At 33.9% G+C, this 26768-nt stretch overlaps 1 protein-coding gene and 1 long non-coding RNA gene across 6 annotated transcripts in view; one reads left to right on the top strand and one right to left on the bottom strand.

The window, feature by feature from the left end:
• The window catches only part of LOC116419465, a 132800-nt gene that overhangs the window by 58019 nt on the left and 48013 nt on the right, over positions 1-26768 (bottom strand). The gene's annotated exons all lie outside the window — the stretch shown is intronic.
• Positions 1-26768, top strand: part of ARMC3 (armadillo repeat containing 3) — a 131822-nt gene that overhangs the window by 67038 nt on the left and 38016 nt on the right. For all 4 annotated transcript variants that reach the window (XM_031939869.1, XM_031939868.1, XM_012551246.2 and 1 more), the window contains one exon: positions 22846-23095. In XM_031939869.1, the coding sequence (XP_031795729.1) occupies positions 22846-23095 (250 nt within the window). The remainder of the gene's footprint in view (positions 1-22845; positions 23096-26768) is intronic.

Genomic DNA, 26768 nt, shown 5'->3' with positions numbered 1-26768 from the left:
TGAAATAACAAGAATTTTAGTTTTAGTTTTTTCCTTTTAGTTTTTTCCTTTAGATTAGTACTACTCAGTTTAAAGATGCTGTCATTTATATTATCTTTTCTGTCATTTATATGATCTTTTCTATAAAGTTTTATAATCATTGTGCATAAAATATAAAATAGGACTAAATATTATTTAACTTTTCTTTCATATTTAAATTCTTATTAAAATAAATAAGATAATGTACTATAACACAAATTTCTCATGTGTTGGATCATGCTTTGTTCTTTCATATTCCTAATTGCTACTATTCATTTTAACTCATTATCCATTATTCTTTTTGATTCTCTGTGCTCCTCCTCTTTTGAGTAAAAGAGATGGGTTATGAATAAGGGCTAACTATATAGTAGCTATTTCTCCTCACTTGCTGAACTATTTAACCTTAGTCAAAATTCTAACACCTCTACAATTTGAATTGCTTTAAAAATTTATCAAGAGAAAACTAAATTTAGCCACAATTTTGCTAAATTTTACATTCTAAAATAGAAGACTAGATTCAACAAGAGTAACTGGCATAGTGGTTAGACTCATCTTCCTGAGTTCAAATCTGGCCTCAGACAGTTACTAGCTTTGTGATCCTGGGTAAGTCACTTCACCCCGTTTGACTCAGTTTCCTCATCTGCAAATGAGCTGGAGAAGAAAATGGGAAACCCTTCTAGTCCCTTTGCCAAGAAAACCAAATGGAGTCATGAAGAATCAAAACAGACATGACTGAAATGATAAATAATAATATTATAATCAAAAACAGAAGAAATGCTATTTTAATTTTTAAAATTTTTCCAATTTTTTTGAAAGATTAAATTCCATCCCACTCAGAAGGATTAAATTCCATCGTACTCAGAGTACAGTTTCTATACCTTGCCATAAGATCTGGAACAGGGTTTTAATAGATTTTTTTAAAATCTGTATTATATAGAAGTTAATTTTAGAGAGAGCATTGATAGAATAGAACAGTGACTTATTGGAGCCTTGAGTTCTTTCTCAATTGCCTTGTTTTCCAAATAAACTTAAACATCAAAGTTTGTTTCCTTTTTACATTATAATTATTGTGAATGGAAATATAATTATCTCTGACCTTAAATATATGAAGCATAATTTACCCTGTTCTTCATGACTTGCTGCCATCATCCTGGGAACATTGACTATTGAGCTATGCTGTAACACAGCATTTTCAATTTCAATGGCCTGAGCCTCCTGGGCTTTTTCTGTTTCTGTGCTTTTTCTCCTCCCTCTTAGATATAACTTCTCCATCCTGGTAGAGGGACTATCTGTAGCAACTACTCTCCTCTTCTCATTTGTTAAGGCTTGGGAAACCAATGACCACTCAGAAGAATTATGTATAAAGTAAAACTGAATCTGTTCTGAGGGCAGGCCTACCTACAGAATTTTTTTTTCCTATAAATGAAAGTATGGAGTTTGCCGTGTCCACTAAGGATGCACAGAAGCCTTTGTTTCCTGCTTCTCTTCATTTTTTAAATATAATAATAGCTTTTTATAGCTTTTTATTTTTCAAAATATATGCAAAGATAATTTGCAAAACCCTGTATTCCAAATTTTTCTCCCTCCTCCTTTCTTCCTCCTTCTCCTAGACAGTATTTAATCCAATACAGATTAAATATATTTCCGCACTTATCATACTTCACAAAGAAAATCAGATCAAAACTAGAAATTTTTTTAAAGAATAAGCAAGTGAACAACAACAACAAAAGTGAAAATACTATGTGGTGATTCACATTCAGTCCCCACAGACCTCTCTTTGGATGTATTTGGCTCTCTCCGTCTGTCAGAATTTCCTTGAATCATCTCAGTGTTGAAAGGAGCCAAGTGCATTACAGTTAATCATCACATAATCTTGTTGTTGTTATGTACAATAGTTCTCTTGGTTCTACTTACTTCACTTAAATTGAGTTCATGTAAGTCTACACAGGCCTTTGTCTTTATTCTGTATCAAAACCCTTTAATAGCACCTTCTATTCTCTCCTCCTTTGTTCCAAATTCTGATGAAAAGGTGGCCTTTGTCATCACCAATACTTCTACTTTATGTCCTTGATCCCATTCCTTTCTATCTCCTCTGTTTTGCTCCTAGAATTTGCTCCCAGAATCATCCTTCCCTTTAGTTTAAATTCCCTCATCTGTTGACATTTTCTCTGTTACTTACAAAGATATGAGTCTTCCTCATCCTTAAAAAAAATAAAAAACCCTTCTAGTTCATTGTACCATTCCTTAATGCTATTTTTCTATATCCCTAATCCCTTTCTCCCCATCATAAAAAATTTTAAGTTAATCAACATTTTTTCTCTTCTCTTTCTTCTCTGATTACCTTATATTCTGACTTCCATACATGTGATTCAATTGAAATTGCTTTTTACCAGGTAACCTGTGATCTCTTAAAAGGCAGATAATGGCTCTTTTTTCTCAGCTTTTGTCCCTTGACCTTTTTGAAGCATTTGACACCACTTAGCAGTCTTCTCCTATATATTTTCTTTTCCCTAGGTTTTATAACAATGAGCTATGTTTCTTCTCTTCTATTTCTGGCTGCCACTCATTCTTGTTGGTTGGATCATCATTCATGTCCCTCCTTTCCAAGGTTCTTCCTGGGTCAATCTGTCTTTCTCCTCCTTCATCAGCAATCATGGGATTACCTCTGTGCAGATATCTCTCACGTCTAATCTAGTTTGTGTCCTGAATTTCGGTCCCACATTCAGTCCCACATTCATACTTGATGGACATTTTCAAGTTAATGTCAAATTCAACATGACCAAAAGAGAGCTCATCTTTTTCCCAAAATCCTCTCTTCTTTCTATCCTTCCTATTTCTGTTGAGGAATCTATGTTTGTAAAATTGTATTTGTCCCTTTTTCCTGCTCTCCCCAACATTTATAAAATCTTTCTCCACAATGGCTTGCCTCTATTTGTCCTTTTGTTTATATCCAAAACCTCCACCTCCATTCAAATTTTAATCACCACTTTTCTTTGCCATTGTATTAGGTTCCCAGTCAACTTTCTTGTTGAATATTTCCATTTTGCAATCCTTCACATATCTAACAAACTGATATTCCTAGCACACAGATCTTACCATGGTACTCTAGCATTTAAGAAGTCCCAGTTGATTATCATTTCTAATATCAAATACAAATGCCATGGGTCAGTAAAAGTCCTTTACTCTCTGGCTACAGCCCACCTGTCCAGAATGACTGCAAATTGCTCCCCTCTTCACTCACTCTGTATTCCAGCCAAAATGAAACTACTTGCTTTTCCTTAGGTCATTTCCTCTCCTATTTACCTATCTACAGGCTTATCCTTCAAGCTTGCTATGCATTCTATCCTCTCTAAATCACCTCTTGGCCTCCCTTAGAAGCTCTACATGCAGTTTGTCCTGATATCTCCCTTGTGGCTAATAATTCTTCCTCCTGGGATAACTTTGTATTTACTTTAGATACATTTTTATTTACTTTTGTGTGCATGTTTTATATTCCCCCAGAAGAATTCAAGCTCCTTGAGGGCAGATATTTTTTGTTTTTGAATTTGTGTTCTCAGCACTCAGCACAGTGTCTGTCTTGTAATGGATGCTGAATTCATGCTTGTTAAATGAATGGAAAAGATATGTGAGTTAATTGCAAGTTAGTCTGAATGAATCTAGTGAGTTTATTGTTAGCAAGTCTGAATGTATACGAATAACTTAGAAATAAAAAGAAGTGTCATAATCTATATTACCTCAAATGAAATATTTGTGAAATACTTATTACAGTGCCTTTCACAGAGTAGATAATTAATAAATGCTTGTTTCCTCCTCTCCCCACCACTTTTTCTAATCCATTCTCAGTGGCTTCAATTTGTTTAATCTCTATAAAAATCCATTTAAATGGTTCTTGACCTTTGTAAATATATGCTGGGTCATAATGGTAGCAACCATTCTGAAATTTAAATACTTTAGCTAGTAAAAGACTGAAATAATTTCTCTTCTCAGTTTGGTGCCAGGGGAAGACTTGGTTCTCTTTACTGCCATTCACCACCAGTCCCATTCCACTATTCTGAAAATAGAGGGAAACAATTCTGGGTAATATAATTAATTTTTTTCATTTAAGCCTATAGAGACTCAGCCAAAGGGACAACGTGGCTCTTTAGAGGAGTTTCTAGACCCATGGGAAGTGCTGATATGGGAAGGGAAACACACCTGGATGTTAACAGAAGGCATAAATCCAGCAATCCAGAGTGATGGGAGGCAAGTTGTTCTCCTGATTCCTGGGAGAATTTTTGTGTGAGTCCAGAGGTGGTGGGAAGTTTTCAGAGAATGACACCTTGATTTGGAGTGACATCCTGGTTAAAATTCAGTATGTCAGAATAAGTGAATGGTTAAAGTAGACAAAGATAGAAGTTACAGGACGTGAGACTGAGAAATTTAAGCCAGGGTTTTTGGAGGGATTGGAGTTTACAGGAGACCTTACGTTGGAAGGAGCAGCATCATAGTAGAAGTAGGATGGAGTGAACTTTTAAAGGAGAACTGTCATTGATATGAGTAATGGTTGTATGAAAAGAAGAGAATTTACCAATTTTTCTTCTCCTGATCCTTTTTATCAGGCAGTGAGAGAGAAAATACACAAAAGGAAAAGGAATTGGGAGTGGCTCAAAAATCTAATTGGTTAAGAACGTTACAAAAAATAATTTTTATTATGGAAAAAGGTCAATTGCCCACTTAACAAACATTTATTAAGTGCTTTCTATGTGCCCTATGGCTGGTTGTAGATGTGAAATCAAAAATAAAACCATCCGTGCCCCCTAAGGATCTTACATTTTATTGGGTGACATGTGACTGTATGGAAAGAGCACTGAGCTTGTTACTGGCAGAAAAGTAGAACAATCCATCCCCTTATATTTTTGCTCCTGAGGTTCACAGACCACAACTGGTATCATGGGTATAGAAAGGATTTGAAAAGAATTTTTTTCCTCTCTAAGTCAACTAGTAGACTAAGGCCAGGGAGTGAAAGCTCAGCCAATATTAAATTTATTTTTAAAAATATAAATTTAAACTAATCCTGAGGAATGACTGACAAGTTGGCTGTGGCTTTCTAATTTAAATTACAAATAATTGCCTTTGAGGTTATCTGTGTACAAGAATTGACATTTCTTACCTTTATGGGAATAGAAAACACACACACACACACACACACACACACACACACACTTCCACTGACTACCAGAAGAAGACAGCAGAAAGCAGCAGTTGGAAACAAAAAATAGCCTAGCAGATTACAGATAATAGAGCATCATAGTACAACAACCTGGCTCCGCATCTTGCAACTCAATGGCACCATCCATTCAATAATGCAAATGACTATCTGAAGCAAAAGAGTTAGTTTCCAGTTGGGATGAGAAGTGAGAGTTGCTGCTACTACCACTTATTCTTCAGGTTATATGCATTATCTTGCCATATTTATGCCCTTTACTTACATGTTTCCTGGCCACTTCCTACTTAAATTTTCACAACGGTGTGGAAATCTAAGGGGGAAGGTAATATAATCTTGTGGGAGAATTTTCCTTCTCATTAACTTTGATGTTAAACATATGTTTAGTTTAATGTCTTGCTTTTAAATCATATGTTTCTAACTAATCAGATACAAGAAACATTGGTAGATTTTCATGATGTATTTTTGTAGGAAAAAAACCAAAATGGACTGTGATTTGGTATAATTTTTCAGGGAGATAGATTTTGCAGGGGGAAAGATCTCTAAGAAAACAATGTATTTAAAAAGCATTTGAAGATCTACTTGGTGGAGCTTTATGACTACAAATCATGCAATACCATAAAACCCTGAAGAATCATAATCACTTTCCTTTAAATCTGCCTTGTTTCCAATTTTCTGAATTCAAGAAATAAAACTGGTACTAAAGAAAGGGCAAAATGAATATATTGAAGATTCAATATGATAATAATAGTACTTGCAAAATATTTGTGATTTCATGAATGTGGGTTTAGGGGAAGAAATAATGAGTTCAGTTTTGAGCATGTTGAGTTTTAGATGTTTATAAGACATTCAGTTCAAAATGTCCAATACCAATTGGAAATACAAAAGTAGAGGCTGAGAGAGATGTTAGAGCTGGACAAATGGATCTAAGATATGACATTTGATATTTAATAGATATCAGCATTCACAGCATCTACACCAATTTTAATGCTTTCATGTAGAAGTTTAGTCAATATAAATTAATTTCTATGACACAAGAATCAAAGAATATAAAAAGTACCTCATTCAGTAGATACTTGACTTTCTTGTCAAATGGGAGAGAGCAGACAGTGGCAACATTAATTTAGAATATAAATTCATTTGTAAAGTCTTACAAAGAATAATTCACAACATTATCTAATAGAAGTAATAGAAGGTAAAAGCCTGGCCAAAGATTCAACTGACCAAAGTCTCCATTGGGGCTTTTAATAATAAAAGGGAAGACAGACAAAAAAAAAAAGAAGACAATGGAAAAGATCTGCAAAAAAATATTTTTCTAGCAAACTATTTTCATTATGTGGTCAGCCAGTCATTATGGGACTGAATACAGTGCTGCCTGAAGTCAAGAAGGCTTTATCTTCCTGAATTCAAATCTGGCTCCAGACACTTAAGGAAACAGGCAAACAGGGTTTATCTATAAAATGAGCTGGAGAAGAAAATGGCAAGCTACTCCAGTATATTTACCAAGAAAGCTTCCAATAGAGTCACAAAGAGTTGGACTTGACTGAAACAATTTAACCCTACATTTTCACTATCAAAGATTCTTTCACTATCAAGCCACCACCCTTGAACTAACTTCACTATCCTGAAGAGAGCAAAGAGGATAAAAGCAGCCAGATTGGACCAAGTTTACAAGAAGATTTGTGCTCGAGGCAGTGTAATTATGAAGATATGGACTGATTCACAAGGTATTTTAAGGATGGAAAGATATCTTATTAAAGATGTCAGGAAAATATCAGATCTTATTAATACCAAAAAAAAGCAACTGAAAAACACCAATAACCACTAAGTTTACTTCTCCATTTATATAAATTGAAGACTTTTTTAATGAGCAAATGGGGAGGTTTTCCCAAACAATATTCTATAATGGACCCCATCTTTACCACCTTTGAGTTGATAGAAAGATGCAAAGAATACAAAATGTCACTCTGCTAATTGATGATTATGGGGAAAATACATCTGATTTTGTATAACAAAACACTAGCTATCTTTCAGCAAGGTATCACACCCCCCCTTTCATATATCAAAATCTTTCAAAATTCTTTGAAAAATGCAACAAATAGTCCTCTTTCTTGATCCTTCAGTTAAAAAAAAAATCAGATAAGACATAATATAGGAAGATATATGCTTACCAAAGGAGTTTGCTACTAGTCAGTGCAGAGTCTGAATTGAAAAGCGATTTCCTGTAAGGCACTGAGGTTCTCTAGATGTTCCTGTTTGTGAATGACATTATGCAAGTTGTGGTAAGCTCTGAAACACTACAAAACCGCTTGGAAGAAATCAATAAAAAGTTTGATCTGATCACCAGTATAAGAAAGACCAAATGATGAATATCGAATTACTAGATTAGTAGACAACCTATTGGGCTTGTCTATATTTAAGATAAATACCATGAACTGAATCCAGAATTTAAAAGGAGGAAGAGCACCAACTGGACTACCTTTTTACCTTAAAATTTAATTATCCCAAGCTTCTCCCAGAAACAAAGATCCATCTTTTGAATAACAATACTCTATTGGTGGTGTTTGCATATCTGCAAAATTTAGAACACCTCAGTCTCTAAAGAATTAAAAATGAACATTAAACAGAGGGCAATAGAAATAGACAACTAAAGAGGAGGTCAATGAATATATAAGATTCTATTTTGCTTATTGTTTGATGAAAAAAATCATTTATTTAATGCAGAACAGTACCTTAAAGTTTCTCTTTAAATGTCTTCTTCCCTGTGAAATAATTAGGGAAATGTATAATAGGAAGAGAAGATGGACTAATAATGTGTTGAGGGCAAGGAAGTGGATAATCTGTGTGATATGCTGCTAACTTCATGTGGAGAAAGCAAGGAAAGCTTCCAGCATACTGTTTGGACCCCTTGTAGTGAACATCTGGAAGGACATGAACAGGAATTCCTTAATAGAAATCCCTGAGATTCCCTATCTTGAGAAAAAAATTTATAAACGTAGATTTATGCTTGCCAAAGTCATGGAGAATGTCCTATGTAGCCTAAAAAGGAAAGAGCTTCACATAGATGAAGAAGTCTTCCAATTGGTTCTATTTGCCAGTGACATTATGCTGATTTTAGCAAGCCGTAGCCTTGCTAAAATGCTACAAGAATTATTTCTAGATACTGCAAGAATCCTCAAAGAAGTGAAACAATGTGAACAGAAAGAAAGGAATATTGAAATTGAAACAGCCACCACAAAATGAAGGATAAAGAAAATAGGAGATTTTGCCTAGAAGAAAAAATGATGTAGTCAGTCAAATAATTTCTATGGCTATCTTTATCCTTTTGTATTTCCTTTATTACCCTATTGGAGAAATTTTTTCTTGGAATTTGGAATGGCCAGGTTATTTCTTGGAAAGCTAAATTGTAGACCTTGTTTCAAATTAAGTCACTAGGCCAAATCACCTTTAGAATTTTTTGTTATTAATTTATAACATCACTGCCATCTGTTGGATTTGATCAGAATTCAGTTTTAGACTTTACACATGATCCCACAAGGAAAAAAAAAAAAAGCTTGTTATTTCTCAATTCTATTACCTCAGACTGATTAACTGGGTTTTCAGTAGCTCACTGAAGGATAGGAAAAATCACTGTGAGTCAGATTTTTTTTTAACGGTACCATGTATTTTATACAAAATACAATTGGGCATTTGGTGAATTTTTGCTAATTGATTACTTTTGTGCCACTGCTTTATAGAATACCACAGGTACAGAGCTCTTCCCTTGGGAATATGTTGCTACTAAGGCAAAAGTATTTGTGGTTAGGCTTACAAAGAGCTGAGTGATAAGATCATCGGATGAAAGATCAAAATGGATATACCGTGTATACCCTAAATAGTCAAATTTTTTAAAGAGAGAAATCAATTCAATTCAACACATTTTTATTTAAGTAAGTACTTGCTTTATGCAGTATACGAAGTGCTAAAGCAGAAAAAAGAAATGTCCAAGAGGACAAAAACTGTTCTTATGTTTTTGTATTTAGATATACAAATGTTTAGAGGTGGTTTAATGACAATATGCGAGTAGCCATTTTGTATTGGATTGCTAACATCTCTCTATATTAAGCACAGAATTAGAGAACTGACTTCCAATTGTTTTAATTCCAAAGATTCACATCGTATTTATGTATGTACTTAAACTATTCATAGAGTGGTATATTGATGGGGGCAAGAAGATTATTTACCAATAGAAAAGTATTCTGCAAATAAAAGAAAGTCTGATGGGTAGAATATATCCCTCTCCTTCCAGAAAGGCACAATTTCACTGTAATGTAAGATAAAACTTTTTTTCTTCCTCCTCTAATCCCCACTTTATATGGCAAAAACAAGGAGGTGGCCTTAGCTGTATAGGTGTTTTGTGATTTGTTTTATTCTATAGATGATTCCTTAACTTTGGAGCTATCCTTGTTTGGTTACAGATTACAACCTGGGATGAAGTAGAATGGCCATTTTGATCATTATTTTTTATAACAAGATCTTAAATTGGATTAATGACAGATGCTATTTACAGTAGATTAGGAATTTTCCTGTCAAGAGGACAAGTGAAATCTTGGTAGATTTTTCAGAAGTCCAACATTAAAGCCTTCTTTCTCTTGGGCCATTTTTTAATAGATGATGAAAGGTGATCATCCAGGCTGAGTAATCTTAACATCTATATTCATTGACTATAGGATTAATATACAAAGATGTCTAAGGTTAATATGCATCTAATGACAAAAATGCGCAAATATGGTTAAAAGACTTTTATAACTGGTATATTTTAAGATGAAATTGTTTAACAAAAGTCTTATAGTTAATATCTTTATATTATTGTTTCTTTAATACCATAATTTGTGCTTCTGACATAAGCAATTTATTTCACCAGCAGTATGGAAATAAGTGTGTCTTAATACTGACCTCTAGTGGAGATTTATGTAAAAATTGCGTGGGAGGGGTAAAATGAGGTTAGAGGAGGCTACTTTGTATTTTAATGTAATGCAAGCTAATTTAATTTGAGATTTTTTCAATATGCCTAAATTAATATTTTAAATATTATGGATTATGATATGAAGGATTGATAAACAAAATTTTCTGATTTTCTTAACTTCTTATTTTTCATTTTAAGGATGTTATCACTCAAACTGATCTTGAGACATTCAATGTAATCATAACCCAACTTCAAATGAACTGTGTAATCATATAGTTCAAATATATTATTAATGATTGAACATATATATTGACAAATTAACCATCTTCTCCACTGAAACAGAAGACATTTTACATCTTGTTGACTGCATAATGGAAAGGATTTTTTTTTTTGGTTAACTATTCATACAAATTTCTCTGCCCAAGATTAGTAACAAGAATTCTGACCTTATCACTGGCTTATAATGTAGTTAACTTTGATCAATTACACAACCTAGTTATCAATCTAGTTTTTAAATTTTTTTCTTAAGATCAATACTATCCCAGGAAATAATACTGATTGTTTCAAAGGCATAATCATTTTATTTACTATATCTTTGCATTAAAAAAATTAAATATCAAATGTATTTGCTAAGCCATTGTCAGTGACTTGTGAAAACATAAATACTTCTTGATTTATTGACTTGAAAGATCATAAGGATCCAAAGGTCCCTAAGCTGGGGAAAAGAAAAACCCAATCCCTAGAAAGTGGGATTCTACATGAAAAGCTCCACCTGAGAACACAGGAAAATGCAGTTACTAGCTTTCTGGAACCCAGACAAGGATCTAACCAGACTCATAGAGCCTGAAGCTTTTTGGCTTTAACTCCCCAAAAGGGTAAAAAAAAATCCTTGAGGATGAGAACTAAGACAGGAATGATCTCTGTGTGCCTTGTATCAAACCACCCTGGTGAAGACCACTTGGGGCAGATTTCATCAGTATAGCCCATCCTTACCTAATCCACTCTTACAATATCTTCCTATCAGACCAAAAATGCTAACTCCGTTGCCTTGAACTGCTCCTAAAATACTTAAAAGACATTTCACTCAGTAGCTAGGCCCCAGATAAGACATCCATATCCCCACCACCATCCTTCACACACACACACACACACACAATATCCAAAAACAAAGCTGTCTCATTTCTTTTTGGAAGTGCAAAAAATCTGTCCTTGATAAAAAATTTCCACTCAAGAAGTAAAGCTGGGAAATGAGTAAACACAATAAAACACCAATGAGAAAGAAATATTGGCCAGAGTTGTGTAATACACAAATTCAGGGGAAAAAATAACATCACATCATCTACAAAGCTTCCACCAAAACAAAACAAAACAAAAAACCCATAGATTTGCTACTAGCTTTAATAAAATTCCTGGAATAAAAGAAGAAAGAGTTTTTAAATGACTAATAATAAATTGAGAGTTCTAAATAAAAGAATGGGAAAGGAAGTGAGTGTTCTAGAGGAAAAAATGGAAGGAGAATAAGTAATTTTAGTGTAGAAGATGTAAAACTTTAGTCAAATTAAATTGGACTAAATAAAAATGACTGACATAATATGAAGTACTGAAAGATATGGTATCTCATTTTAAAGGTGACTTGGGAAAAGTGTCAAAGAGAAATAATTTACAAATTATTGCACTAACTGAAAAGCAAAATATACAAAAATGTGGTTTCTTATTTTGTAAGAATTCGTGAATGAGAATTTTCCAGATTTTAAAAATTAGAATCAGAGGGCAAAGTGAAAATAGAAAAAGCTCTGTTCTGAGAACTGATAGTCTCCTAACATTGGGCTTTTCTGTTATCAAGAGAACCATTTAGTTAAATGCAGACTGGCAATTTCCCAATCATTAACTGCCTATTCCTGATCAGTTGGAAATGGGCTGCTTTCTAGAAATTAACTGGAACTGAAACTGGTCCGGAAAGGCAAAGGTTTTATTTTAATTCACCTGAAAATAAGCATTACTTAATCTGTTTGCCTCAGTCTCCTCCACTGTAAATTGGGGATAATAACAGAACCTACTTTTCAGGGCTGTTTTGAGAATCAAATGAAGTAACATTTGTAAAGAGCTTAGCACAGTGTCTGGTACATGATAAGTGTTATATAAATGTTAATTGTTTTTAATAGGTATTATACTATAATGGCAGGATAGGTGGAGAAGACACAAGGGAATCATTGAGGCACTTGCATTCAATACTCAGTCAATACTCAATACACTGTCATTGTGCATCCAAAGTAGTTTCATATACATCATTTGCCATACATTGACTTGCTATTTCTGCTAAATACTCCCATAAAAATACAATGAATTACTTCCCTCCTCAGCAATCTTTGCAGCAGGAAGAATTGTGAAGGTAATCTTTCCTAGTCAATTGCTGGATTTGTTCCTACTGTTCACAGTCCTGCAGTGTCCTAATCTGCCAGGGAGGGAAGTCAAAGCCATGATGTGTAAATAGAAATTTTTAGGAAATGGGATTGTTTAGCCTAGAGAAGAAAAGTCTTATAACAGGAAAATCTCATAAAATATTAAGAGATTCTCCTGTACATGAGAAATTACATTTATTCTGCTTAACCAAGGAAAACAAAGCGAGAGTCAATGAGTATAGACAGGGAAGTTGATTTCAACTCAGTACAAGGAAAATACCTTGTCCTTTGTAGCACTGAGAGATGTGGTGTGATATACCCCATGCAAGTTGAGAAAATTACCCAGCTCCTTTTAGGGGCATAGAGACCAGAAAATAGAGAGAAAAATTCAGGAAAATGTTCTTGCCATTTACCCCTTTGACTTCATTTTGTCCTAACTTAAAACTGTTTTTTTTAAAGTAGTTATCCCATAGGGTGAATCTTTAGAAGATGACTCCTTTTTTCCTGAAATAAAGGATGAAAACAATCTTCTATAGTGGAGGAAAAAATTATTCTCACACAAATTTTACTCTGAAAATTTTCTGCCTCATTTTGGCACTAGAGAGTAGTGTCTTTTCTTTTTCAGTAAGTTAAAGTTATAAATCACTTAAGTTTTGCATATAAATGTAAGATTTAATTCCCCCTATAGTTTTAGTGGTTCAATTTTATAAATTTGGGGGCAGGGTTAGAAGTTCAGTTGTTGCAAACTATAGGGATCCACAGATGATACAGTAATTATGGCTGATTTGAGTAGAAAGGCATTTCTAAATTTATTACCTAAAGAAATGTTTGGATCAGTTGATATAAGAATCGTCTCTTCATCATTATAAGAATGTAATTCTATACAATTCTAAATTTCCAAAAATTATTAACACATTCCAATGGTAAAAAGAACTAAATTGCCTTCATTCCTAAAATGGAATAAAACATATCCAGGTTCTTTACAGTACAATGACAAATATTTATTGACCAGTACTATATAGGGCTACAAGAAAAACATAAGAATTTTTAAGTAATCTTGAAGGGTGTATAAGTCAAAGGAAAACAGGACTCAACTGAATTATGTAATGATAATTAACAGTAAATAATCAATTACTATATAGTATAGTACAGATAAGTCATATAGAAGCCTTAAAAGAAAAGGCAAAATAGATTTAACAATGTACCAAATTTAAAACATTAATGTCATGATCAAACTTAAGTCTTATATAATTAAGCATAGATTTCAAAAAGCTAACTTTCTGGAGACTTAATTAGAATCAGATGCTTCATAAGAAGAAATTAATATTCTCCATCTAGAATTTCTTATCACAAGGCACCTAGTTCTCAATTGTTATCAGTAAGAAGTCTTCTTGTAATTGTGTTTTGTTCACACTCCAGTCTTTTTTTTAATATAAAGAATGAAGAAGCTATAAATATCTGGATTTCTGATAAAACACTGTTTGTTGTTCTTATCTGGTTTAATATATCTTAGTATTAAATATACATAACATATCTGGTTTAATACATCTTAGTATTAAATATACATAGCATACCCTTGCTTTGCCCTTCATATAGTACCACTGATGAAATGGAGATAATTTTCATGTAAAATATATTAGAAAAATAGACTGATTTCATATTGATTAAATACAAAAAAAATATGTGAAGGAGAAACACCATAAAAGTTATTTGTTATATATTCTAACACACTGGCCTTTTCTCTATTTTATGATGAGACAGTTAACCAATTAACATGAAGGAAAATTTATTTTCTTCTAGATAGTTCAGGTTGTTTAAGAGTTGTATCAGACTTGAATATTTAGATCAATAAGAATTTCTATTTCATTTGCAATTATATTTGCAATATAAACAAGGCACTGTACAAGGCACTGGAGGAACACAGATGAAAAATATCATATTATCAAGTCTCAAGAATATGTAGGAAGATTCAAGGACCTTTTTTTTTAATACATAGGAAAGGATTTATTTTCTCCAGCTTCAATTGACTATCTTAATAACAATGATTTTCAATGTTGAATGAAACCCAAGCTTAACATTTATATTGTAACAACAATAGAAAGCTATCATTGCCCCTTTTTAAGAGCTATACCCTCTCCCTCAAACACTGGGGAAGACATCTTAAAGAAATTGTTAAAGGCCAACTAACATTAATACCATATATACTAATTCAAAATTTTAGAGTATAAACACATTTGTTACTCTTCCCTCTCTCTATTAGTCTCGTTTTGTTATGGGATAAAAATTTTTGAATGTTTTAATGATTAGCTTTTGAGAATGGGATAAAAAATTTTGAATGTTTTAATGATTAGCTTTTGAGAAGAGGGCCTGTTCACCTCAGTGTTTGTCATTATGAAAACTGAAGCTGGATTGTAGTGAAAGAAGCAGGATTTGAAATTCAATTCCAAACTCTAATTCCAAACTCATTTGTGGTTCCATTTAATTGGTTTACATGCCTAAAAAGAAAGTCTGCAATCTGTGTATTATGTTGTAATGGCAATTGTATTGTGAATGTCTGAGTATACTTTAAAAATCTTATTTAATTTATTTTCACTACATTTAAAATATTCTTTTTACATTTTTAAATGTTTGAGTTCCAAATTCTCTCCCTTAATCCCTACCCCAACCCCCATTAAGAAACCACATGTGAAGTTATGTAAAACATTTCCATAAATGTCATGTTGTGAAAGAAGACATAGATCTCCCTTCTTAATTAAAAAAAAACCTCATTTTTCATTATAAGTCCTTCAGAGTAGTCATGGATCATTGTACTTACTGCTGAGGATAGCATACTCATTTACAGCTGGTCATCCCAGAGCATTGCTATTACTTTGTATACAGTACATTTCCCTTTTCTTGAGTTCATGGAGGATTTTCCAGGTTTTTTTTCCTCATGAATATTCTTCTCTATCATATACCATAATTTATTCAGCTATTCCTCAATTGAGTATCCCCTCAATTTCCAATTCTTTGCCCTGAGAAGAGGTGCTACAAATATTTTTGTACATAGGGATTCTTTTTCTTTTTTTCCCCTTAAAAAATCTCTTTTGGTATTCATGCCTAATACTGGTATTGTTAGGTCAAAAGATAGTATATTTTTTGATTATATCAATTGGAGTATTGCTCCTATTTTTTTATATAAATTTGACTGAGTTCCCTCTATGTGAGAATTCCCTCTATATTTGAGAAATAGAACCTTATCAGAGAAACTTATTTCAAAATTCTTTTTAGAATTACTATCGCTAACTGTATTTCCCCCATTTATTCTATTTTCTCTTTTCACCTTGCCCATGGGTCAGTTTTGACCATTTCCCATTCCCTTCTTATTTTCCTGCAGGGTAAGATAGATTTCTATATCCATACTGAGTACACATATTATTTTCTCTTTGAGTAAATTCTGATGAGAGTAAGGTTCACTCACTCCCCTTCTTCTCTCCCTCTTCACCTCCACTATAAAAGCTTTTGCTTCCCTCCTTTTTTATGGCAAATAACTAAAACCATTCCATTACTCCCTTTCCCTTTCTCAGAGTACAAACTTTTCTTCCCTCTTAATTTCATCATTTTTTAAAGATAACACCCCTTCATATTCAACTCCGACCTGTGCCCTCTATTACATATTCCTTCAAACTGCCATAATAATGAGAAAGTTCTAATATATATTATATCTATTGTTATTAATATAATTATTATAATATTATATAATTATACAATAATGTTATTATATATTACAAATATAATTATAGATATTATATTATAAATTATATCATCATGCATACATTATATAATACTATATATAATTATTATAATAAAAATAAGTTACAAGTATCATCCTCCCATGTAGGAATGTAAACAGATAAACTTTAAGTCCCTCATGATAATACTTTCCTGATTACTTTCTTATGCTTCTCCTGAGTCCTGTATTTAAAAATTAAATTTTCCATTTAGCTCTGGTCTTTTCATCATGATTGTTTGAAAATCCTGTATTTCACTGAAGATCCACCTTTTCCTCTGAAAGATTATACTCAGTTTTGCTGGGTACGTGATTCTTGGTTGTAATCCTAGCTCCAAAGCTCTCTAGTCCTTTAATGTAGAAGCTGCTAAATCTTGTGTTATCCTGACTGTGGCTCCACTATACTTGGAAGTGTTTCTTTCTGGATACTTGCAATATTTTCTCCTTAACCTGGGAGTTCTGAAATTTGGCTACAATATTTCTGGGAGTTTTCATTTTAGGATCTCTCTCAGGAAGTGGATTCTTTCGATTTCTATTTTACCCTTTGATTCTAGAATATAGAACAGTTTTCCTTGATAATTTCTTGAACGATGATGTCCAGGTTCTTTTTTTGATCATGACTTTCAGGCAGATCAATAATTTTTAAATTATCTCTTCAGATCTATTTTCTATGTCAGTTGTTTTTCCAATGAGATATTTCACATTTTTTCTATTTTTCATTTTGCTTTATTATATCTTGATTTCTCATAAAGTCATTAGTTTCCATTTGTTCAATTCTGATTTTTAAGGAATTTTTTTTTACAGTGAACTTTTGTACCTCCTTTCAAAATTGGCCAATTTTTAAAGACATTCTTCTGGGGCAGCTAGGTGGTGCAGTGGATAGAGTACCATCCCTGAAGTCAGGAGAACCTAAGTACAAATCTGGTCTCAGATACTTAACACTGCCTAGCTGGATGACCCTGGGCAAGTCACTTAACCCATATTTTCTCAAAAAAAAAAAGACATACTTCTCATTAGCTTTTTGCATTTCCTTTTGTACCACTCTGTTCTTTTCCTAATTTTTCCTCTGTCTCTATTACTTGATTTTTCAAAATCCCTTTTAAGATCTTCCATAGCCTGATCCCAATTATTAGTTTTCTTGGAGGCTTTGGGTGTAAGAGCTTTGACTTTATTAACTTCTGAGTGTGTGTTTTGATCTTCTTTGTCACCATATCATCTTTCTATGGTCAGAAACTTTTTCTGTTGTTTGCTCATTTTCCTAGCCTATTACTCTTTTACTGTTTTGTTTAAAATAGGACTTTGTGTCCAGGGAGATGAATGCACTTTTCCAATCTTCAGAGGTTTTGTGCAGATGTTTTAGAGATCCTTCTTGGACCTTTACACAAGCCCTCTTTTCTGTCCTGGAGCTATTTATAGAATTTCCCCAATCCTCTGTAGTTGTAAAATCTAGTATGCCAAAGTCAGAGTCCTGTTTTGCTGATGCTGGGGCCAGGGCTGTGCCAATGCAGCTGCATTGGGACTGCCCATGAGACTCTCACCCCATCACCACAAACCCTGTCTTCAGACCTTTAAACTCTTCCCTGGTGTCTCTAGGGTGAGAACTCTAGAAGCAGTGCTCCCGATTCAGATTGAGAGGTCCCATCTTACTGAGGTGGAGCTAGGGCTGTGCTGGCATGGCCTGGGCTGGAATTATGTGCTGGGCTTCCACCCTAGTTCCACAGACCTTTTCTGCTGACCTTTGATGTTCTCTTTGATGTCTCTGGGCTGAGAGGTCTGGAAACCACCAGTCCTGCCACTCATTCAGAGGTTGGGCTGGGGTTGGGATCTAGGACCAGAAATGTGCAAAGATTCCACCGGGATCACACTGGTCTCCCATCCTGATGTCACAGATCCTTTCTGCAAACTTCTAAGTTGCCTTCAGCTGGAAAATGTTCTACTCTTATCTTTTGGGGTGTTCTGATGCTCTAAAATTGGGTTAGAGTCACTATTAAAAGGAATTTGGAGCAGTTTGGGGAGAGGTTAGGCAAATCCCTACCTTTACCATCTTGACCCTGCCTCCCTGCATATACTATTAAAGGAAATCATGATCCACAGTTTGTATGAGTATATAATTCAGACAGTATTCTATATCTTGGTTGTTCTAAGATTCTAAATACCAAGCTAATCTATGCAAATATGGTATTACAGTATGGGTGATTAGTTGTTCCATGCTTTAAAACTGATCAGTTCAATGAATTTACTGCTCAAAATATTAACCTTGTTAAAAAAAATGAACTAAGATGATTGACAAAAGTGGTGATCCTTAGCATCTAATACCTTAACTTTAAGCACTACAGAACAAAAAAGCTAGGGTTAACTAGCAAAGGAGATTAGAGATTTCAATTCAGTGAAGTAAATGACTTCATAGAATGCAGAGAAATTTGTTAGTATGAGACCCATGTCTGAAAGAATTTACCATATTTTTTTAAAAAATGAGCTAGGCAAAAGTATTTGAGGTGGGGAGGGAAGTAGTATTTATATTAATAAAATGGCCAAAACAGACTCAGAAGAACTTGTTATCCAAGGGTGTTCAATATCATCTGGACAAGAAAGAATAGATGAGTCTGGGAACCAGATTCCAAATTTGCATAAAGGTATTATATAGTAGTGATGAGGGATTTTGATCAAATGTATTTCAACTCTTTATCTACACAAAGCCAAATCATTAATAATTTCTTAACTTGAGAATACAATAACATTCTTCAAAAACTGGAGAAACTAATAATGGAAATTTTTCTTCTAGATCTTATTTTCTAATTTTTTTCCTTTTTAAAAAATTGTGACCTTAATAAAAACAAATATTTCAGTAAACAATTTTTTACAGAAGCAATAATAAATTTACCAAAGAAGTAAGCAAATTGTCTTATTTGGCTTTTAAGGCTCTTTACCATCTGTCCCTCTTCCTGGATTTCCAGTCTTCTCACACTTGACTCCCTTTCATGGCAATATCAGGCTGCTTCGACTGTGCCCACCACAGAGGTGGGTAAAATTTGTACTAATTTTCTTCCGTGCTTGGAAGGCTCTACTTTCTCACCTCTCCCTTCTCTCAAGATCCATTTCAAAAATCATCTTCTGTAGGAGACATCTCTGGTCCTTCCAGTCACTTGAGTCACCTTCTCTTAGTTTACCTTTTCTTTTCACTGTATAGTAACTTATATGTACTTAGTTATTTAATATTGTCTTCTCTAATCATATTTTTGCTTGTGCCAAGTAAATATTTCAAGATATGCTCCAAAGAAAAAAAAGGATTTTTGAGCTGGTGTAAAAATCTATTTTGTAGTCAGAAGAATGTACATAAAAAGAGTGTCCTTTTTGTTTTAATTGACATTATATTGATTTGTTTTAATTGACAATATATTGAAGATAGCATATTTTTTATTTAAAAATATATCTGATTACCATATAAGATGATGTTTAGTTAAAAATATATCTGATTACCATACAATTTGATGTGATATATAATAAATATTGTATGTTATCCTAAATAAAAGCAAAAAGAAATAAGAATGTTAATTTCAATTTTTAAGAATGGAAGTCAAATGTTGCCCAAGAGACCTTCTAGATGGGGAGACAGCTAAGGGAGATATAGAAACCACACGTAATGTGGTTTTCCCTTTTATTCTGATTGTTCTTTCATAATATGACTAATGTTTGAATTTGTATAACCTATATCAGATTTCTTGCTATCTTAGGAAGGTGGAAGAAAGGGAGAGTGAAAATTTTGGAACTTGAATATGCTTTCTCCCTTCACAATATTTTTATCCAAGTTAAATCAATTTAAACATTTAAACAGGAAGAAAGTGAAGTATTATGAAATGGTCCAAATGAACATGGAAAAAAATGACTATATATATAGAAGGGACAAAAGAGAGAGAAAGAGAGAGAGAGGAGAGAGAGAGTGTGTGTGTGTATAATGAATGTGGCCAAAGATAAACAGAACCAGAAGAACTTGTTATCCAGTGTGTTCAATATAATGTTCATCTAAAGTTCCTTTATTTTTGATATCATTTTTTCATAAAAGTAAAGGTCATATTTAATTTTTGACCCTCTTTACCTCTCCCATAATTTAAGAACAAAGCTCACCCTTTTAGACCTCATGTTGACTATTATAAAAGGCAATATACTTAGATCAAACATCTATAATCTCATCAATTTGGCTGTTCTCAGTGAGGCAGCCTGCAATTAATTCATCAGTGCCTATCCATCTAATAAAATTCCAATCCAAGCCCTACTGTCAGCATAGGGAATCCCACCTAGTGGGCTAAAATATAGTCTCTTGAATTCTTCTTACATCACAAAAGTATCAATAGAAAACCCTGGCTTTCCATCTCTTGCCTTTGCCATGTGACCAGCTTAACTTCTTATCATACATTTTCTTGATGTCTTTTACTCCTTTTCTTTGAAGTTTCTTATTGGTTATATATGCATCTGGTTCTCAGATACTATATGTCTCACTATTACTTTCTAAATGATATTTATTTTAATTCTTTGGAGATAAAGACTGTCTTCTTGCCATAGTGGCAGAATGTTGATTTTTTTAAAATAGGCTTTTGTTCTTATTAAAGGTAAGATATTCTAAATATCATTGAATGGAATATTTTTTAAATTATTCTATGTAATAGAATAGAATAGAATAGAAAAGCTGGGAAACAATGTTTACAGCCAATATTTTTGATAAAGGCCTTATTTCTGAAATGAATAGACAACTGAGTTAAATCTATAAAAATAAAGTCATTCCCTATTGATAAATTTCAAAGGACATGAACGAGCAATTTCAGATAGATTAAAATTCAGATAGATAACCATCTATAGTTCCATAAAAATGCTCTAAATTACCATTGATTTGAGAAATGCAAATTAAAACACCCCTAAAGTACCACCTCATACCTATCATGTTGGCTAATATGACAGAAAAAGAAAATGACAAATATTGGGAAGATGTGGGGAAATTTGGGACAATAATGCTGGTAGAGTTGTGAACTGATCCATCCACTCTGGAGAGCAATTTGGAACTTAAAGATCTATAAAATTGTGTATATTCTTTGATCCAGCAATACTGCTACAGGTCTGTATCCCAAAGAGATCATAAAAAAAGGGAAAAGGACCCAAATATACAAAAATATTTATAGTAACTCTTCTTATGGTGGCAAAGAATTGGAATTGAGGGAATGCCCATCAATTAGGAAATGGCTAGACAAGTTGTGGTATATGAATGTAATGGAATACTGTTGTTCTATAAGAAATGATGAGCCAGTGGAGTAACTCTGGAAAGATTTATATGAACTAATACTGAAGGAAGTGAGCAGAACCAGATAAACAATATACATAGTAACATCAATATTGTGTAATGTTCAACAGATAGATTTAGCTCTTCTCAGCAATACAATGATCTGAGAAAATTAATTCCAAAAGACATAATGGAAAATGCTATCCATATTCAAATAAAGAATTGATAGTCTGAATTCAGATTGAAGCACAATATTTTCACTTTTTTTTTCTTGTGGTTTTCCTTTTTATTCTGACTGTTCTTTCATAATATGACTAATATTGGAATAAATATTTAACAGGTTTGAATTTGTATAACCTATGTCAGATTTTTTGCTGTCTTAGGAAGGGGGATAAATGAGAGTGTGAAAATGTTGGAACTTGAAATATTACAAAAAAACAAATGCTGATAACTCTTTTTACATATAATTTGAAAAAAATAATTTTAAAATGCAAAAATTATCCTCAGTTTTAAAGACTAAGGTTAAACTTTTCTTTCTCTGGTTAAAATTTTTTTAAATTATCTCCTAATTTTACTCCTGAATTTTAAGTAATAAAAGTAAAGACTACTGAAGTTGAATTCCTTAAAAGACGATTTTGAGTTTTCAACACTGTGAGAAAATGTCTTTGTGTTTAATAATTTCCTATACAATCAATCAGTTTATTATATTAGAAACAAGAAACACTAAAATTTGGCACTTGTGTATGGACCAACATCACAAAAATAAAAATATTTAATTTGAATACTTGTCATTGATTAAATCTATTAAACACTCAACTAAATCAGAGAACCTATTTGCAAGATAAGATTTGGTGGTTTGAAATGAGTTTGTTTCTGTCTGTGATTAGTCAGTAATTTGAGAATAATAATTAGTTATTTTGCCATGTAGGTTTAAATTTCTTTTGTTTCCTCAAGAGGAGTGTTGGTGCTATTCCTTAATGCCAAAGAACATTCACAGAATTTCCTCCTCACTTTATAGTAATACTGGACAGTAGAAATCCACATGGTTCATTTTCCATGGTTAAAAGCAGCTAAAAGAGAACTGATGTTCCCATGAATTTGTATCTGAAAAACTTGAAGATCCTGTTATCAATGACTCTAGCCTGTGTTTGATGTTAATAAATTGATCACTTCATTGATACAACCATTCAGTATGGCATTTTAAAGATATTTTCATCATGATGTCTCTTTTTATGCATTTACCAGTGCTGTTGCTGAAGCTGGTGCTATTGAATCCTTGATAAATATCTTAAGCTGTAACAGAGACAATGCCATTGCCAATGCTGCCACGGTGCTGACCAACATGGCTACCCAGGAATCCCTGCGCTTGGCAATCCAGAGCTTCGACATTATGCGGGCTCTCATCCAACCTCTGAATTCTTCCAACACCCTTGTCCAGAGTAAAGCAGCTCTCACTGTGGCTGCCATTGCATGTGATGCTGAAGCAAGAATTGAGGTGACAATTTTTGTATTATTCATTTTAATTTACCTGTTCGGTATCTACTCAGAGACTGACATAATTCTTTTTAAAATACCTAGAATCATAGAATTAAGAGCTGGCAGAGACCTTAGAGATTTTCCACAATGTACTTAGGAGGAAAATAAGTTGTGATTGTAAATAGGAGTGCCAGGAATCAAACACATATATCTTCTGATTAGAAATCTACTATTTTCATTATATAGTCTCCTGTCTGCTCCTCAAAATCTCAGCTGAAAATCACAAACCTGTTCTCATATTTTATGGAAAAAAAATGAAGTCATTCTCCATGAATTCTCTCTTCTCCCCTCTTTCTCATGTATCACTCAGGAGAGAGCCTTCTCCTCCACTCCCTCTTCCATGTATTCTTGCTCCTTAACAAATCTTGCTCCTTAACAACTCCTCTCCTTGTTCGAAGGATCCCATTCCATCTTTTCAATCTTTCCTTCTCTGTTGGCTCATTTCTTATTGTCTAAAAACATATCCATGTTTCCCCTAAAGTGAAAAAAAAATCTCTCATTTGATTCTTCCTCCTCACTAACTCTGCCCTATATTTTTTCTGCCTTTTGTGGTTAACCTTCTCAAAAAGGCTGTCTGCCATAGGTGCCTCTGCTTTCTCTCTCCCTACTCTCTTCTTATCCCATTACAATTCAGATTCCAGCCTTATCATTCCAACAAAACAGTTCTCTCCAAAGTTGCTATTGATTTTTAGTTGCCCATCCCCACAACTGGAATACTCTTTAAGAGCTGCTGGTGGTCGGCCTGCCTACCTCAATCGATCAGTTGCTAAAATGAATTTCCTAAAATGAAAGTCTAATCATGTCATTTCCCTACTCAAGAAACTCCAATGTCTCCCTGTCTCCATGATCAAATACAAAATATTTTTGTTTGTCATTCAAAATCCTTTATATCCTAAATACCTATTACCTTTCCTGAATTCTTACTCCCCTACATGCTTTCCTCAATCCAGTGATACTGGCCTACTGGCTAGTCCACAAACAAGATCATCTCAACTCCAGACATTTTCTCTGATTGTCCTCCCTGCTTGAAATGGTCTCTCCTCATCTCCAGCTACTGGCTTCCTTTAAGTCCCAAATGAAATCTCGCTTTCCCTAACCCCTCTTAATTCCAGTATTTCCCCCTTTTATTTATTTCCCATTTTATTCCTCATTCCCTGTATAGAACTTGCTTCATATATATTATTTGAATGTTTTCTATTAGCTTGTAAATTCTTGGAGGGCAGGGACTATTTTCACCTGTTCTAGTAGCCTGGTGCTTAGTCCAATACCTGGCACATGGTAGACACTAAATAAATGTTTATTGAATTGAATTGATTGGTTTGGAAGAGGGGAGATAGCTGGACTGCTGTGAGATGCATGTGTCTGATTAATCAACGACCCTAGATTGAGATCACATAAAGGAATTTCAGAGTTCATAGAAGCAGAATACTTACAGGTGATGATGGCAAGATCAAGCGTATCTCCCCGATACCCCGATAAGGCCACTTTTGTTGTTCGGTCATTGTCAGTCATGTCCTACCCTTTGTGACTTTATCTGGGGTTTTCTTGGTATAGATACTAGGACTGTGCTATTTCCTTCTCCAGCTCATTTTACAAAAGAAGAAACTGAGGTAAATCAGGTTAAGAGGTTAAGTAATTTGTTTGGGTCACACAGCTGGTACGTGTCTGAGGCTGGATTTGAACTTGAGAAGTTGAAGCATCCTCCTTTCAGGTCCAGCTCTCTATGCACTGTGACACCCCCTAGCTGCCCCCAGAGTTTTAGAATTGATTGTACAACATGGGAGATCCTAGTGCTCAAACTACGGCCGCGGGCCAGATGCGGCAGCTGAGGATGCTTATCCCCCTCACCCAGGGCTATGAAGTTTATTTAAAGGCCCACAAAGCAAAGTTTTTGTTTTTACTATAGTCCGGCCCTCCAACAATCTGAGGGACAGTGAACTGGCCCCCTATTTAAAAAGTTTGAGGACCCCTGGTAGGACTTGGTCTCAAATCCCATCTCCCAACCCCAAAGAGAGCGGCAGGAACACTCTGGCTTCCTCCCGGGCCATACTTTTCTAGCTGGAACCTTTTCCCTGTGCCCACAGACTTTTGGCTCTTTCTTTGCACTAAATTAGCAAATTGCACTTATTGTAGTTTCTCCTTGGACTTCTTGATCATTCTTCAGTCTGGTTTTTGTTATTGCTTGTTTTTTAATATTTGCTGCTACGTTTGTGGAGCCTTTCCTTAAATACCCTTGGGATTTCATCTTGTTAAATAAATCTTATTGGATTCTTCTTAGACTTTAAATGATTTCACTATTTCACATGCAGGCACTACTTGGGCTGTGAATATTTTGGTTATGAGCAGATCTAAAATGAGGTCATTCAGGCAAGGGTTTTGCAGATTTTAAAGAAGTATTTCGTAAATTCCAGAATGACAAATTGAAAACATTGACAACAACCACTCAAGCTTCTCCTCTTCTGTCTCTTCTCTCTCCCTTTCCCACTTAGCCACAATGAGAGAAAGGATGAATTGTCAGGACCAGTATATCTTCATCACCTTTCTTTCCCTTTAATGGGAGTATGCACATTTCATGAGCTTTACTTTTCCTCTGGCCAATTAAGTTCACTTCACCTAGTTTGTATATGTGTGTACGAGTGTTTGTACACACATGAACATTACAGCCACGTGCATATTTATACAATCATACTTTCCTTTCATATATATGTAAACGCACATTCTCTTTGTGCATATGCATAAGAATACATATACATTCTCATGCATATACTGTCTTTCACCTTATCCATCTTCTTTCTTGATTGGGAAAATATCGCTCTTACTATTTAAATTTTACTTCAAGACTGAAAAAACCCTCAATTATATTGCTTTCTTCATTTAACTGATAAATTTGCATTTCTGTTCTTTCTCATGAATGTATTATGTATTGCTCTATATTATTGGCTAAATGAACTTTTTTGAGGGAACCTAGCCATCATTTCTCCATCATTTCTGCCATCGTTTCTATGGAAAACATCTCTACAAGAAGTGATACTAATTGCACCACCATCTATAAAATATGGGAAATAATACTTGCTCTACTTACCTCAAAGTATATAAGGAAAACATTGTGTACATGTGAGTAGTTATTATGAAATTATTATGATGCATCAATATATTTTGCCTCATCCCAGACACTTCTACCATAAATTAATTTCCCCCAATATAGTTAAGCAAAAACACTTTATGCAGTAATTACACTATTAGCTGACATTTATATAGCACTTTTTAAGTTTTGCAGAGCAAAAACACTTTATGCAGTAATTACACTATTAGCTGACATTTATATAGCACTTTTTAAGTTTTGCAGAGACCTTCACGTATATTATCTCACTTGATCCTCACAAAAACCTTGTAAAGAACTTAGAGATAAGGAAATCGAGCCTGAGAATGTTGAGGGTCATGCATGTGATCATAAGTTTCTGACTCAGGATTTGAACCTTGATCTTTGTAACCCTGAATACACTACTCTCCCCATTACACCCTATTGCCTACAAGAGTAAGCAACACTGTCTTTTATAGTTTAACATTTGTTTATCACAATGAAAGCACACAGCTTTTGTTCCCGTTGTCTTTGTAACTTTGGAGGGAGGGAG

This window comes from Sarcophilus harrisii, chromosome 5, assembly GCF_902635505.1.
Source record: "Sarcophilus harrisii chromosome 5, mSarHar1.11, whole genome shotgun sequence".
In the NCBI taxonomy this organism is placed as follows: domain Eukaryota; kingdom Metazoa; phylum Chordata; class Mammalia; order Dasyuromorphia; family Dasyuridae; genus Sarcophilus; species Sarcophilus harrisii.
Note: the sequence above shows the minus strand (reverse complement) of the source record. Positions and strands in the feature narration are given on the sequence as shown.